This window comes from Lampetra fluviatilis, chromosome 1 (assembly GCF_964198595.1).
Source record: "Lampetra fluviatilis chromosome 1, kcLamFluv1.1, whole genome shotgun sequence".
Lineage (NCBI taxonomy): Eukaryota > Metazoa > Chordata > Hyperoartia > Petromyzontiformes > Petromyzontidae > Lampetra > Lampetra fluviatilis.
In genome coordinates, this window is record NC_136275.1 from 9166189 (window position 1) to 9181141 (window position 14953).

General features: G+C 47.0%; 1 protein-coding gene across 1 annotated transcript in view; it reads right to left on the reverse strand.

Moving 5' to 3' along the window:
• LOC144936480 (T-box brain protein 1-like) overlaps positions 1-9311 on the reverse strand; it is a 34349-nt gene extending 25038 nt beyond the window's left edge. Inside the window, exons 1-6 of the mRNA XM_078863575.1 lie at positions 9260-9311; positions 8009-8094; positions 5805-5942; positions 3035-3096; positions 2733-2873; positions 2253-2690 (exon numbers count right to left, since the gene is read on the reverse strand). Of these exons, the coding sequence (XP_078719701.1) occupies positions 2253-2690; positions 2733-2873; positions 3035-3096; positions 5805-5942; positions 8009-8094; positions 9260-9311 (917 nt within the window). The remainder of the gene's footprint in view (positions 1-2252; positions 2691-2732; positions 2874-3034; positions 3097-5804; positions 5943-8008; positions 8095-9259) is intronic.
• Positions 9312-14953: the final 5642 nt, after the last annotated feature.

Below are 14953 nucleotides of genomic sequence, written 5' to 3' on the forward strand. Positions count from 1 at the left end.
ATCGGGTACTCGCCTCCTCCTCCTCTCAGTGTCCCGTATGAAACAAATAACGCGACAACAGTTGCGCTTCTAATTGCGAAGGTGGGGGGCATATAAAGCCGTGTCTGGGAATAACGGGCGCTTGGGTGTCTTTTTAAATTCAAAGGCATTGACGGAACACAGCAGCGGTCTCTCTCGCGCCCAGAGAGAGAGATGCGTGTTTCTTCCCTGGTTGTTATTACCATTACCGCTACAACAGGTACATTCATTATTTAGATTGAGTTAAATGTAAGTTGATTGAAATCTTTCCACAGATTGTTTTTTGTGTGTGTGTTTTTTCACTTCGTCAAATTAACAATAAGGATTAAAACAGCCTTTTGATATGTAATGTGGGATAATAATTCGGATCGGAATTAAATAGCATTATTTAATGAAAATATTTACAGGAATTTGTAACCTGGCGCTGTCGCGATCAAAGTCGCACGATGATACCACCTCCAGCAACACGTGTCTACAACAATTTGGCGAGATTAAACAACCACATTATTGTTTCATATTTTAATTCAACATCGCGTTCCTTGCGCGCTTGTATTGAAATATCACGTCCGCCCTAGACACCCTAAAGAAATATATTCAAGTAACGAAATAAAGACGTGGAAATTGTAAATAAAAAAGTGCTGCCAGATACCAATGGCTTTCACAGCGGACACTAAGCCCGATAACCCGCTTGTTTTAAGACCACGTACGTCCAAATCGTTATTTTATATGGACGTGCATAGTTCATTTAAATATATATTAAATATCACTTGTAGTCGTTTAATTCCCTAAAAGATAACACCAGATGTCGATACTTGTCGTGGTGTTCATCATTATCGTCGCTGCGCGACCAGCCCTTAGTTCAGCACGCCAGCATCCCCTGGACACGACGGGGGGTACGATTGCACGTGAAGTATCAAAATGACAACCAAAAATATGTAAGCAATAAATACAACACGGCGGGGTGGGATAAAACGAATGACGATTAAAACAACACGAACGTAAACGATGGCAAGAAGATCAATTAAAAAAATATATAGAGATTCTGAGTGAACTGTACGGACTCGTAGCTGGTTGTAGATATAGCTTTGATCAACCGATATTGTTGTCAATGATGTATTGCACATACAATGGGCACTTCGTTGTATTGTAGTTAGAACGATTGACAGTGTATTGAAGGTCTCATTCGACACATATATAAACGTTATACACATATATACAAACACGAGCCCACGGAGTGAGCGTGTCGCATTGATTATGTATATATATTCACTATATTCAAGCGAGATATTTCGCTGCAAACCCTGAGCAAGGTGAAGTTCCACATTACAACGGCGACGTCAAAAATGAACGTCTCATGCAGGACCCTACCGTCGAACCTCACGGTTTTAACTTTCCACGCGGCCAATGGTCGACCTTAAACTGAATCAGGAGCGGGCATGGCTGATGCGGCCACCTGATGCACAATGGCGCATCGAAGATTCGGCGGCCTGCGAGCACGGCCACTAATCCCAAACCGTCGACCACTAAATTGTGAACACTCCGCCGCCGCTGTCTTCACTGCTTTAAAGGAGTGACGGACGAGATGCAGTCTGCATCTAAACAGTCAATTGAGTGGATAACACATCTAAAATTGCATGTTTAATCTGCTGCTATTATTCCATACGAAAGAATAATAATTCCATGTTGAATTTTCAACGAATGTTTACTTTCCAAAGAAGACGTCCTTATTGTTTTGGTGATCACGGAGGCTCAGTTTATATATATACATCGATAAGCATACAGAATGAGCGCCACGCCAGAATGATTGACGGTTAATGGTGCAATTACACAGACATATCGTAGGTACACGTACAAAAAATTGTTCTCAATCGTAAATTGTTGTAATGATTGGTAGTGTTATTTCAGAAACGTCAGGTTTACACGCGTGCACGGAGTGAGCACTCTGCCGTGCATACAACAATCGGCGGCGTTAATACAGGACGTATATATATGTACACACACACACACACCGAGCACCCTGCCCGATTAAATAAACGCGTCTACACATGGGCACAGAATGAGCATACCTTGCCGTACATACACATCTACTGATCCAGAGTGTAACAACAAAAGCACGTCGACGCGGACACGCAGAATAAGAGTGCGTTTCCGTACATAGTCTAACTGGTCCACGGTGTCATTACGCGGACGCGTATGCAGCGCACATGTGCGCGCAGGATAAACCGCGCGCTCACCTGCCCTGCTTCGTGATAATCATCTCCGTCTGAAAGCGGTGAAACTTGAGCCAGAGCGCGCGGTTGCACAGGTACACGTGCGCCTTGCCCGGCGCCAGACCGGGCTGCGGCGGCCCCAGCGGGTAGAAGGATCCGCCCTGGTGGTACCCGTGCGTGTACTGCTGCGGATACGAGTAGCCGGAGAAGGGTTGCGCGCTGCCCGAGGGTGTCAGGAAGGTCCCGTAAGGGCCGCCAGACAGCATGGACTGCGCCGACACGTAGCGGCCAGGGCTGCCCATGGGGAATGCCGGGTGGCTGCCCGCCACTTGCTGCCCCACGTACGGGAACATGACGCTTCCGCCACTGGCGGCTGCGGCTGCCTGGGTGGCGAAGCGATCGGCGCTCTCCTCGAATGCGTGGCGCGCCTCGCAGCTCAGCTCTCCGAAGTAGAGCGGAATCCTGCCCTGGTGATGCTGCTGCTGCTGGTGGTGCTGGTGGTGCTGCTGGTGCTGCTGCTCCTCGGGGTGATTGCCCTTGGAGGGCGTCAAGGAGAAGCGCCCCGGCTGCGCGCTCATGCCGAGGCTGAGTTTGTGAAGAGCGCTCGCCCGCTCCGCGTCGTCTGGGGACGTGCGCGGATCATCCCTCAAACACAATTCCACATCAAACGCTGGTTGCTGCTGCTGCTGCTGGTGGTTGTTGTTGTGCTGCTGGTGTTGGTTTTGGTGGTGGTGGTGATGATGTAACCGATTTGCGAAAGTGGGAAAGCCCGGCGTCAGTTTGATGGAGGCGGGAGCAAAGCAGACCTGTGCCAGCTGCATTCTTCCCGGCGGGCGCCGCGCAACGTGGCCGCGTTTACGCTGCGACTCTGCCAAGAGTCGGGAGGCGAGAGGCAGGAGTGTGCGAAAGTGTGTGTGTGTGAGAGTATGTGAGTGTGTGTGTGTGGAGGCGGAGGGGAGGGAGAGACCGCGCCTCCCAGAGCCGTGATCCCCTGGTCACTCTGGCACCTCGCCTCCGTCACCCTCTTGACTCGACTTTCGGGAACGCGAGCGGACGTTGCAATGCACCGCCGATTGGCTCAAATAGCCGCACCGAGCTGGTGGGGCACGACCTATCAGGACGGGCTTTCTATGTCTCTCTCTCTGCACTCAGGCAAGGAGTTCTACTCTGCAAAGGACATTGATTGCCAGTGTAGGCGCGTGCCCCGTGTTGTGATGAAGGCGACACGATGCTGAGGACAGAGCGCGCACGCAGCACAACCGCCGTCACCAACAGCGTCTCACGTGTTCCGACGGATACAGGATTTAGACAATGTTTTGCCTGATTAAGGTGCTTTATTATTTGGCATTGTGTACGACGACTGCGGTGTGATGTTTCGTGTTTGCACTTTTTTTTGAAACTGTTATCGCGAAAACAAATCCGCAAAGTTTTTGTTTCTTGCGTATCAAGATTCGTCGACAAAGCGTTCCTTGTCGTTAAGTTGACTTTCCAGTGAAGGCAACAGAGTCTGTGTGTACAAAGCCGCGGCGTGTACATGTCGGCACGCGGCGGTATGTGAATACTGCACACGCCGCAAAAGCCGAAGCGCAGCGCACAGAGTTCAGCTTTTGGTTGGGCACCGTGCCAAGCCTCACTCGATACCCGTGTACGAATTACAAAATATCCGGAACCCAAAATACAACGAGGGCAAAGAATCCTGCATGCTCTAACCCCCTTCCCATCGCCAACCCGTACCACAGCCTCGTGCCAGAGCCACAAACAACCACCCGCTCTCGCACTGTGTCAAGTGTCAATTTAGACAAGGCGAAATGAATACGGTGGCGTGGAATTGTGTAGTAATTAGTATGTGGACAATCACACACGAACACACGGAGGTTCCCCGTGTAGCCTGTAACAGACTTTTGTGGCAAGTGCTGTTCGCGAGCACCTATGCAGGCCGGAACGGTACACGAGGGGGTGGGTGGCCAGCTCCACGCCCGACCGCCTTTGTCTCCCCAGTGGCGATGTTTACACACCGCACCAGGTACTAATTTGAGGCTGAGTCGACCTAGGGGAGGCCCGGGACCGGTTCAGACAATCGTCACTGGGTGTTGGCCGTGAGCGGGGATCGAACTCGGGTCGCCAGGATCGTAGCGCAGCGTAGCGCTAACCGCCACACTACCGCCCCCCACGATCACCCACTAAAACATACACACACTAACACACACTAACACACATACACACGCGGTACCCACAGGCATGATGTGCACGAGGTTAATTCACATTGCTCCGATGTGTTTTCGGGCTGGTCCTACGCGTTGTTCGACATTATGTCCGACGTTTGACTCCTCCTTGTTGGCAGCTTCTTCAGTTCCTGAACAACACGAAAGCATACGCAGTAGAGCTGCGTAGGTATGTGTGTGTGGATTTCGCGGCGTGTGTAAGCCGTTACGTTTGCGTGTGTACCGCGCGTGTTTGTGTGTAAGTGGTCGTGGAGCGTTTCGCGTGATGCGCTACGAACCTGGCCAACACCGGTGACGATTATTTGAACCGGTCCTGGGACTCCCCTAGGTCGACTCAAGCTAAAACGAGTACCTGGTGCGATGTGTAAACATTGCCACTAGGGAGACGAGGGCGCCGGGTGGGGTGTTAGCCACCCAACCCTCTGTGTGTCGTGCCGGCCTTCATAGGTGCTTGCTAACAGCACTTGCCCCAACAGTCTGTTCAGGCTATAGGGAGGATCTTTGTCTTTGTGGAAGCCACATCTCAGTCAGTCGACCCATGGCACCTGGGTCTGTCCCGTGACCTCCTGCCAACGGGCGTTCGACACTTCGCGTGGCCTTAACGTGCACGTAGCCTGGCACGAGCGCCGTGGTGACGTCACCGCCACTTAGTGGCGAATGGCGATTGTTGTTGTTGTGGAAGCAGTGGGAGCCCACACGTAGCACAGCCCTCAAACTTACTGGGTTTCCCATTCTATACGTTTAATGTTTGCATCGGGAAGCTGATCAGCGCTTAATTTCATAGGCAATTAAAAGTTTTTCTGGATGCACACTTGCTAATTAATGGCATTTAATGCCAGGTTACAAGTCATCATTTTAGGAACATTCATGTTTATTTGAACTTTTGTTCCCTAAATTAATAACCCGATAGGCATAATTAATACAATTTCTTTTTTTGCTTCTTCTAAAAAGGCATTAGTGTAAATGAAAGCCTAATTAACGGAATACAAATCATCCGTGTATCTAACCATTTTTCAAATGTTGCTGTAAACACGTGGAACAGTTGCTGCGTTTGGGAGGAGCAGGCAACACGCGTTATTACCTCCCAACAATCGCCTGTCTCTGAAAACAAAATAAATCTGATGAACTCTGTCTTAAACTCACATCTCCTCCTCTCTACACAGGCGAAGATCTCCCGTACGAGACTAGCGAGACTGCTGGGGCAATGCGTTACTAGCGATCACCCCTAGCAGGTACTAATTTGAAGCTGAGTTGGCCGTGAGCGAGACTCAAACTTGGGTCGCCGGGTTCGCAGCGCGGCGCGCTAACCGCTGCACCACCGCTCCCCCCCCCCACACACACAGACAACAGACACCATCACGGCCTCCACGTGCTGCAGTTGCTCTCCTCCGTTACGGATCGCCCCATGACGCGTTATGCGAGCCGACGTGGATTTTATAAAAGCCAGCGTGGCGCTGCGGCGTGGCAGATGCCACCCTGGCCGCTCCATCATCTGCGCACAAGCGGGTGTCCCGGCAGCCTGCGTCAAGCGCGGCCGCGATAGCCACGCTCATTGTCTCTCTCTCGCGCGCTATTGCGATGTCGCTCCGCAATTAAAGCGCGGGCCACTTCGTGGTTGTGCTAGAGGCAGGGTCAAAACCACAGTCGGTGTCGGAGATGGACATCCCAGGATACCAACCTTTCACCCCCCACACCACCAACGTATTTTTTGATATTGCTATAAGACGACATCATCTTTTAAATACACAGTAGCGCATTGGCAGTATGGTCGGTACCGAGTCCGTAGCAAGTAATAGCTGAGATGTCATATGATTCTATAGCAAAGTAGACCTCCAAATATTCGTGACGATGTGGATGATGAACTTCACGAATCCCATCTGTACCTGAAAGGAAAAGCCGCCTTTCCTGGCGAGGGGGGATGTTTTCGGCCAAAAGTTGTCCCAAACGATGGCCCAAATTGATGGCACCGGACAAACGAGTGGCCAATTTTTGAGGTCGTTTTGAGCACACACTGGTGGAGGTTTTTGGTTGTTGCTGGATATATATTGCGTTGCACACTCTCCGGCCACATTTCATGTAATAATGCAGCAGGAACACTCGCAAAAAACACAAGCCAGTTCCATGAGGAAGCCTTCATACTGTTCAGGGCAATCGCGACCTACCCCACGTGTCCTAACTGAGCTGCTATGCAGCGTAAACGTACATTATTAAAGTATTTCATTGTCAATTTTGCCTCAAGATATAAATAGCTTGGAAACTATTCGTAGCCTGTGCAGTAATAAATGTGACTAGTTTTTAAGGGATTGTATCGTATACCTGAGAACATGAAGTGTTCTTGGGCAGATTGATGAACACATTTGAAAAAAAACCTATCCAATATTCGTATAAAACAAACTGTCCTTTCGGCACGTACCTACAAAGCTGTGTGTCTCTTCGGAAACTGACATGTGTTTGAAGCTTCATTCGCGAGAATTGTTTTTTAATCACCTCGTTCCACTAATATCACTGCCGCGTCATCCGTGTACTTTTCAACATCCCTGTAGGGAGGAACATCGGTCGAACGTTCCTGTGATTTTAAGTTTAATTTATGATTAACAAACCTTTTAAACTTGTGATAAAGAGGGCCCAAAATACACACCTTGGGTAGATATCTAGGGGGGTATTTATTTGTTGTTTTGTGTAAACAGCCTGTGATGTACATTCACCCACAACTTGTTTGACTGTAAACACGCTGTACGCTCTTAACACCAGTAGTTCTATACCTTGATATGCTTATCATCGTTAGGATTTGAATTCGGGATAGTGTTAAAAAAGTGTTTTAATTGCAGTGTCTTCAAAGTGATATTATTGCGTCCATGGGAACAGGACCTCACACTGCGACACGTTTAAGGTTTAGATTGAACAGATTCGTGATGAAACGCATTTATTCTGAGAAGAGACTGACGTTCTGAAATTGTAAACATATTTCTGTAGAGCATATAACAGGTAGCGTGTATGAAGAGACTTAGTGAAGTGACTTTGGCCATCTTCTGAAGTTGGCCACGAACACAAAATGCACTGGTCACAGTGAGAGATCTAAATGGGCATCACATAACAAGATACCAAGAGTGAACTTGGATTATAATTGTGAGTAAAAGCAAACTAAATGCGAGCCGCCCCTGGTGCAGTTCCACCACCTGCGCACTCAATATCTAAAAAACAAACATTCAGGAGCAGATCTTGCACGGCAACATCTTCGCCTCCATGTATGCACGTGGTGCACCTTGACAGCTCTCGGCCGAAAATAAGTTTGTAATAAAAGTCATCGGTGGGCACAGGGCACCCGCACCGTTTGCATTCGAATGCTGGCGGGAGGCAATTCCCAAGGGAGCCTCCGATGCAGGGCAGAAGGAGAGTGGGGGGGGGGCAATTATCTTCCTGTCTTGAGAGCGCCGGTGATGCAGCGGGGTCTGACAGATCACCCCGCATCGGAATCATCATTAGGCGTGACTAATAATCCGAGCGAGTAATAGCTTTCACAGTGCGTAACATCAAGCGCCGTGTGGGCACGCGGGTTACCTGCGACGCGCCGCGGGCTCGCGGCGAGATCCACGATTGGGGGGGGAGGTTGATCAGCTCATTACGGGGCATTGAGCGCATCACCGCTAGGGGTCAACGTCAGGAGACGCGTGCGCCAATTCAAAGCCAATCTTCCGAGGGATGCGCCCGGCGTGAATTGGCACACAGACACCCGCGCCTCGTACGTACACACATACAAGGTACTGCAGTTTCAAAGCCATAGCTCACTTAAAAGAGAAGCGATCATGTAAAGCCCTGTGTTAATCCACTGCCGGATGAAGACCTCCCATTGGCATGTCGGTCATGGGCAGTGTTTCACCGTACTGCACCGGACTGATCAGTAATCATTGGTGAAGGGTGGTGTTGGGAACCAGGAGCGTTTCAGAGATCACTTTACGACTGATATTATCCGTGCCCGGCAAAGTCTAACTTTCCAGGTTCAAAGCACAGGTGTGCTAATCCAATAGACCACTGTTCCATTCACATTTTATTGGAGAACACTTGAATCAAGCAATACGTTAGACACCATGCACCTAAATATCGGATGGATAACGTATTGAGCGCATGGGACTCTCGGGGTGATTTGTTGTTGTTCCAAAATGCACCAAATGCATGGTGGCATATGCACTGATTTACATGAAATAGTAAAAAAGTGTCAGTGATGGCTATGAATCAATTACAGCACCGTGAATGATTTATATATTTCGATTTAAAGCTTTCGTGACTGCAGGGATTCATCTTCTTGGTTCTTTCGGTAAAGTCACGTAGAAGGGAAGTAATAAAATAATACAAATAATTTGTTTTATTATGTTTCATTTTTTTATTTTATTACTTCCATTCTACGTGACTTTACCGAAAGGACCAAAAAGATTTATATATTGTATATGAAAATTCACCATGAAAGAATAACTTTGCAACGTCTCAAATCATGTTGTTAAACGTGCAACCTGTTGTAAATTCCCTTTATAATTGCAGTACTACGTGTTTAAAGCTTACCTAGCTTATTGACGATAGTAACTATAAAACTGTAGAGCCATGCTATACATTTACAGCTGGTCGAAGGCCTCTCCACGACACTGAGGCTGTTTGACAAAACTTCACCACGTGAATAGTGGGCCACGATTATTTCTCCTCCACTGATGTTACCCGTGGCTGGGAATCAAACTCAGGTTGTCTGGTTCATAGTGCACTGTGCTAACCCACTGTTCCAACCCTCTTACGTAGTTAAAGCGATATAAGTCAAAAGCTCACATCTAACTTCATCTCCTGCATCTGCCATGATCTTCTCGTCAATGCGCGTCATCATATCCTGACTCGACTGCTGCAACTCTCTCCTCGACGGACTTCCTAAATTCCTAATTTCAAAACAACAAATGATTCAAAATACCGCGGCCAGAAAATCTCAAGAGTACCCATAAATAAGACCACATCGCCCCAATAGTCGAAGCCCTCCACTGACTCAAAATCCTGTTCAATCTCAGGAATGCACTCTTTCTGACCTCGCTCTACTCTCCTCCATTCAATCTGCACTCCAGCTAGAAAGGTTTTCCTTGGAAGCCCTCAGTGAATCTTTGCTTAGTGGGATATCACCTCTTTGCTCCCGTATCGAGGTTGACTACATCTCTCTCTAAATGTGTTTATTTGTATTATTTTATTTAGCTTGTTTACCCAGAAAAACCTCATGACTATTTCAGGAGCGTCCCAAGTTACAATTAGAGTAACTTCAATTCCACTTTGTGTAACTTCAATTGAGTAATTCGCGGGCATTTTTGGGGTCAAATTTAGGGAATTTGGATGCCGATCCTAAACACCTGCAGCAATAACCAGGGCTGCTGCTTCTGCTGGATTCGAATCATGAACCTCTACAACGAGCGGCCATCGCGCTAACTGCTCGGCCGTATCACAACCCCCTTTACCATATATAACATAAATAAACCTCCCTTTACCAGGACTCCCCGTGTCCCACAGTCCTGCAGAGCATCTTGCATTTATGTATGTATGTATGTTGAACGTCTTTCGCACCGTACGTAGGCAACCGTGTTAATCGGAGGTGCAGGGGAAGGACAACAAACGAAACACAAAAGCAGTTCTACATAAATGACTTTTCAATCCAAATTTAAAAGTGCATAGCTCTAGTGGCTTTCTAATATCGAAAGAAGCACTTTTAAAACGGCCGCAGAAGCGCATCTGAAAGCGCGAAATGCAGTGACCGTCTTTGTCCGATAGCTCGACAAAAGCCGCTGCGAGGAAGACCGCTCTAAAAATCTAAATTTCTCTGTTATTTTTCCTTCTGAAACACGTGCTATATAATATGTGGGGTGGGAGGTGTGGGGGGCAGATGGGATGTAAATTGGTAGTAAACTGCACCTGAGACACCCACCGAGCACATGTTCACCATTCACGCCAAGTTGTCAATGCCTGGTGGGCGGCGTCACTTCCACCGCGCAGTGCCGCAGCGTGGCCCATGTGCACAGCAGCGCTGTGTCGAAGGAGTACGCTTTGGGCAGCAGAGGGCAGTTCAGCAAAAATCCATTGTTGTAATGGAGAGGGTGGGCCATAAGTAACTGCCTGATTTGAAATAGCGGTATTTTGTGTTCAATTATTTTGTTGATTTTTGTTGTTGCGTAAATAAAGTAGAAGCCTGGGAGTTTACGATGAACCGGCATACATCTCAGCAGCGTGCAAGAATAGTTGCACATTTATTTCAGAAACAATTGTTCAATTACTTCAACACAGAGAGACTATCGCAGATATTTTAAGACCTACTCTGTATTCGAGCGTTGATTTCCCGATTTCGGGGAATCAGGAACAAGGGTGGATGCAAAGCGTCGTGTTGGCAGACCTCGAACCTGTCGATCTCTGACTTCTATTGATCAGGTTAAGGGAGAGTGTTAACGAGAACCCCGAAACTTCGACGAGGAGACCCTCCACTCAATTGGGGATCGCATGACGGTCGCTGCGGCGAATCTTGGTACAGGACTTGCATCTTTTTTACCGGATAAGATTCAGCTAGTGCAATAATTGCAGCCCAGGGACCATCAAAGCTGCCTAGATTACTCACGGGCTTTCATTGAACTTGCAGACCAAGACGATGTTTTAATTACAAATGTAATCGCGTCAGATCAATCTCATTTCACCGAAGCAGCTTAATCAGCAAATAGAATTGCAGGTTCTCGGGTTCATAAATAATTATATCGAATTTCCATGAATTGAAGATGTTTATATCAATTGGAGTGTGGGTTTTTATTTCATTTTTCAATAGTTTTAGGCATAACAAATCAGGCATTTCCTTCTGGCCCACCCTGTACTATGTCCCCCCCCGCCACCCCCGTCTATACCCCACGCCTTCACCAACCCGAACTGTTCAGCGTGAAGTATGGTCAAATATTACCCCTATGGCCACCACGGCGACGGGAAGCCCTTCTCCGGCAGTACACAGCTCTTTTGTCAATCTGCTATTGGCATTCAGCCAGCAGTGGATTAACAAAAGGGCTGTAAGTGTACATGTGTCGAAGGATAGGGACGTCAGCGTGTTTCTGAATGCGACATGTGGGGCTTGGCAGAAGACGGAGATTCTCAGCTGACTTAAATTGTAAGCTTTAACAAGACACCCACTTAGAATAAGCACTACGCAGAAAGTCTCATTTTTCGATTCAGCTATTTTTATACATAACACGCGTTATATATACTGTATAAATATCTCACACAAATAATTATAACCGCATTTTTTCTCGAAATTCACTATGAATAAAGGGAGTAATGGACTACATAGAGTAACAGCGGTTATGTCAAATGATACTTTCCAAAATCTAGTTCCATGTCCTCTAATCATAAATGTTTGCCAAAATTCTTCATGGGCAGCTGCTCTTGCGCCCCTCGTCTTCCTTCCTTCCTTCCTCCTCCTCTGGCTGTCAGGAGGGAGACGGAAGATACAATGCCATTCCTTCTAAATGCTTCCACCAACAGGGCTGGCCGTGTGGCACAGAGGCAGAGTGCCTACCCGGCATTCAGTTCGCCGTTGGAGAGCCACTGCACCAAAAATCTCTCCCGGAATAACTCAATTGTGTACCACTTTGTGGCGAGTCAATGCAAGTGTTGTTGTTTTTTTTACACGACAAATTCTCATAGAGGAATGTGAAATTGACACCGGTGTCACGAGGCCGACAACACAAATGAGTGATGTACATTTCAGCTGCTTTGTGAACGGTTGATGTCTGAGAGCGATACATATAAATAATGTACGGAATTTGTCGATCCACTGCTGGATGAAGGCCTCCCCCATGGCGTGACGGTCAAGGGGGTTTGTTGACATTACTTCAGCACATTGGTCAGTGCGAGCTCGTTAGTTTATGCTTGCCCTGGAATTGAACCCATTTCGTGTGGGTTCAAAGCGTGGCGTTTGATCCGCTGTGTCAATGCTCCACCGTAATAGTATGAATACCCGCTTGAAAAACGCTGCCAAGGTGTGTACAATGAAGGCATGGACTTTTAAGAGGCCTACTGCACTGTGGCCCTGAGTAAATTGGAGACACTCCTTTCGGAACCCGCTGAACTTCTATGCGGCGCTATCATTTGGGCAACTTTTACAAACATAGTGTTGAAAAGCATCTCAATAATAACTGCCAAATTGTGCACGCGCGTGGAGAAGCATCAATACCAAAACACACATCAAAGTCCACAGTGATTCAGCACGAATGCTAAATGGCCAATTAGGCCGACAAGGAGGACTTAACGTTCTCATTAAGAGAGCGTGGGTACGAGTGTTGCAAACGGTTACTTCGATCCTGAGCACTTGCACATTCGAAGCTGCAATTAGCGACTTTAAGACAAATGACACGAACCAATTTATACTAATTTAATTAACTAAACCATGAAACATGCCACCATGTAACCTATACAAAGATCAAGTGTATAGCCCACGCGGTGTATGTAAGTATATATACACCATATATTAATATCACCAAATACAAGTCAAGTAAAAGTTTCTCAATTGTCATGCATGCACTGAAGACTTCTCACAAAGTAGTAGGTATTTTATCAACCCAGGAGAGATGATAGGCCGAGTTGACCCCAAACTAGGAATTAATCCAGTAACCTTCCAATGTCAGACACAGTGCCTACTTATTTTCCAGGAGCTCAATGAATTTAAGCAAGGTCTATCAACACTTATTTGCTGGAATAAAAAAACCAGAACCCTATATGATACAAATATCATTAGCATGAGGGCAAACAAAACACGCATAATATTGGTGGCAAGGTGCTAAAGTGGTTAACAACATGCCACAAAGCAACAAGCACCTGCGTTCGTTTCCTGACTCGGGTGCCTTTCCACGTAGCTTTTGTATGTTCTCTCCTCGTTCTGCATGGGTTTCCTCTGGGTTCTCTCTTTTCTTCCGATGTAATTGATATTGGCCAAGCATTGCAATGCAGGATTCTCTTGAAAAAAAGTATTCGCTTTATTGTGGCTTTCCTGCGTTAATTCATATGCAGACAATTTATATTTTGGTTTAACCCGCAGGCTTTCGCGACCGATATGATACATAATAGAGGTTACATCGCGTAAATATATAAATGTGCCGTGAAACCCGCCACCACCCGACACAGCCAACTCGTGAAGGTTGTCACGTAAACAGAATATGCCAATTCGTCACTAGTACAGCACACCAGTGTGTTGGAGAGCCAAGCCACAGTATTTACATAATACGCATGCAAAATGTATGTTTGACTCAAGAGCGCATAAGCGTGGTCACCACATCTACGCCTTTATATAAGGAACGAAACAGGTGGACTTCTCCACAAATCTGGCTGTCGCCTGATGAAGCTAGTTGTAATTACTGGCGAAACGTCGTACTCAGCTTGTAACTGTTGTGACATGGCTCTCCAACACACCGGTGTGCCGTACTAGTGACGAATTGGCCACGTTCTGTTTACGTGACAACCCTTACTAGTTGGCTGTGTTGGTGGTGGCGGATTTAACGACGCATTTATATATTTACGCGATCTAACCCACAAAACCTCTATTATGAATTTATATTTTGCATTCAACGGTTTATTTTTGGTGACACATTTTATGAAATTTACTGACAATCACAAAGCCGACACCAATTAGTGCAGCCGGGAAAAGGGTGTACCTTTATCTAGCGATGCATAAAACTAAGTCTCCCCTATATCTTCCTGATCTCGTAGGGTTTCAGAAGCTAAGCAACTGAAGCTATGCACTATTATTTCTAGATTGAAACCTAATTTCTTTAGAACTGCTTTTGTTGTCCTTCGCCCGCCACCTCCGATGAGCATGATTGCCTACGTACGGTGCCAAAGAAGGTCAACATACATACATAAGTAGGTTGGCCAACAGGGCTTTCCAGGTGTTGTAAGTGTGGGAGTATGACGTGGCCAGTGAATGGCAGTGCTGCGTGTTACTTCCTCGCATACACGTGTGGGTTTTCTCGTGGGTACTCTGACATTCTCCCAGATGTCAAGCACGCGTTAATAAAAGCAGTCAAAAATCCGAATGCAGTATCCTCCTGAAAACGCCTCGAGACTCAGTGAGATTGCCGTAGTTTCCTCGCCGTGAATTTGACTCATCGCTAATCATCAGGCCTGTGGCAGTAAGCTGCAATGAGGTTCTTTAACCCCAGAGTGGGAATGAAAACTGTCTGTGAATGCGGTGGTGCCTAGATGGTGGTTGCGTTAATGTGGCATAGGTTGGAGGTGGACTCGTGTAGCCCATGGTCCAGTACCTTCGTGTTGGTGTTTATGAGTCAGATATTTTTGGTAACAACCTGTCACGATATGACAAAACAAAAGTGACACCTTGAAGTGTAATCCTACGTTAGGCGTTATACTGCGAGCAACGCAAATTACAGTATGTTTGTGTTCAGCGTGATAGCCACACGCGGAGACACGTTTTTAGATATTTGGAAAACAATTTAATTTCGCGATGTC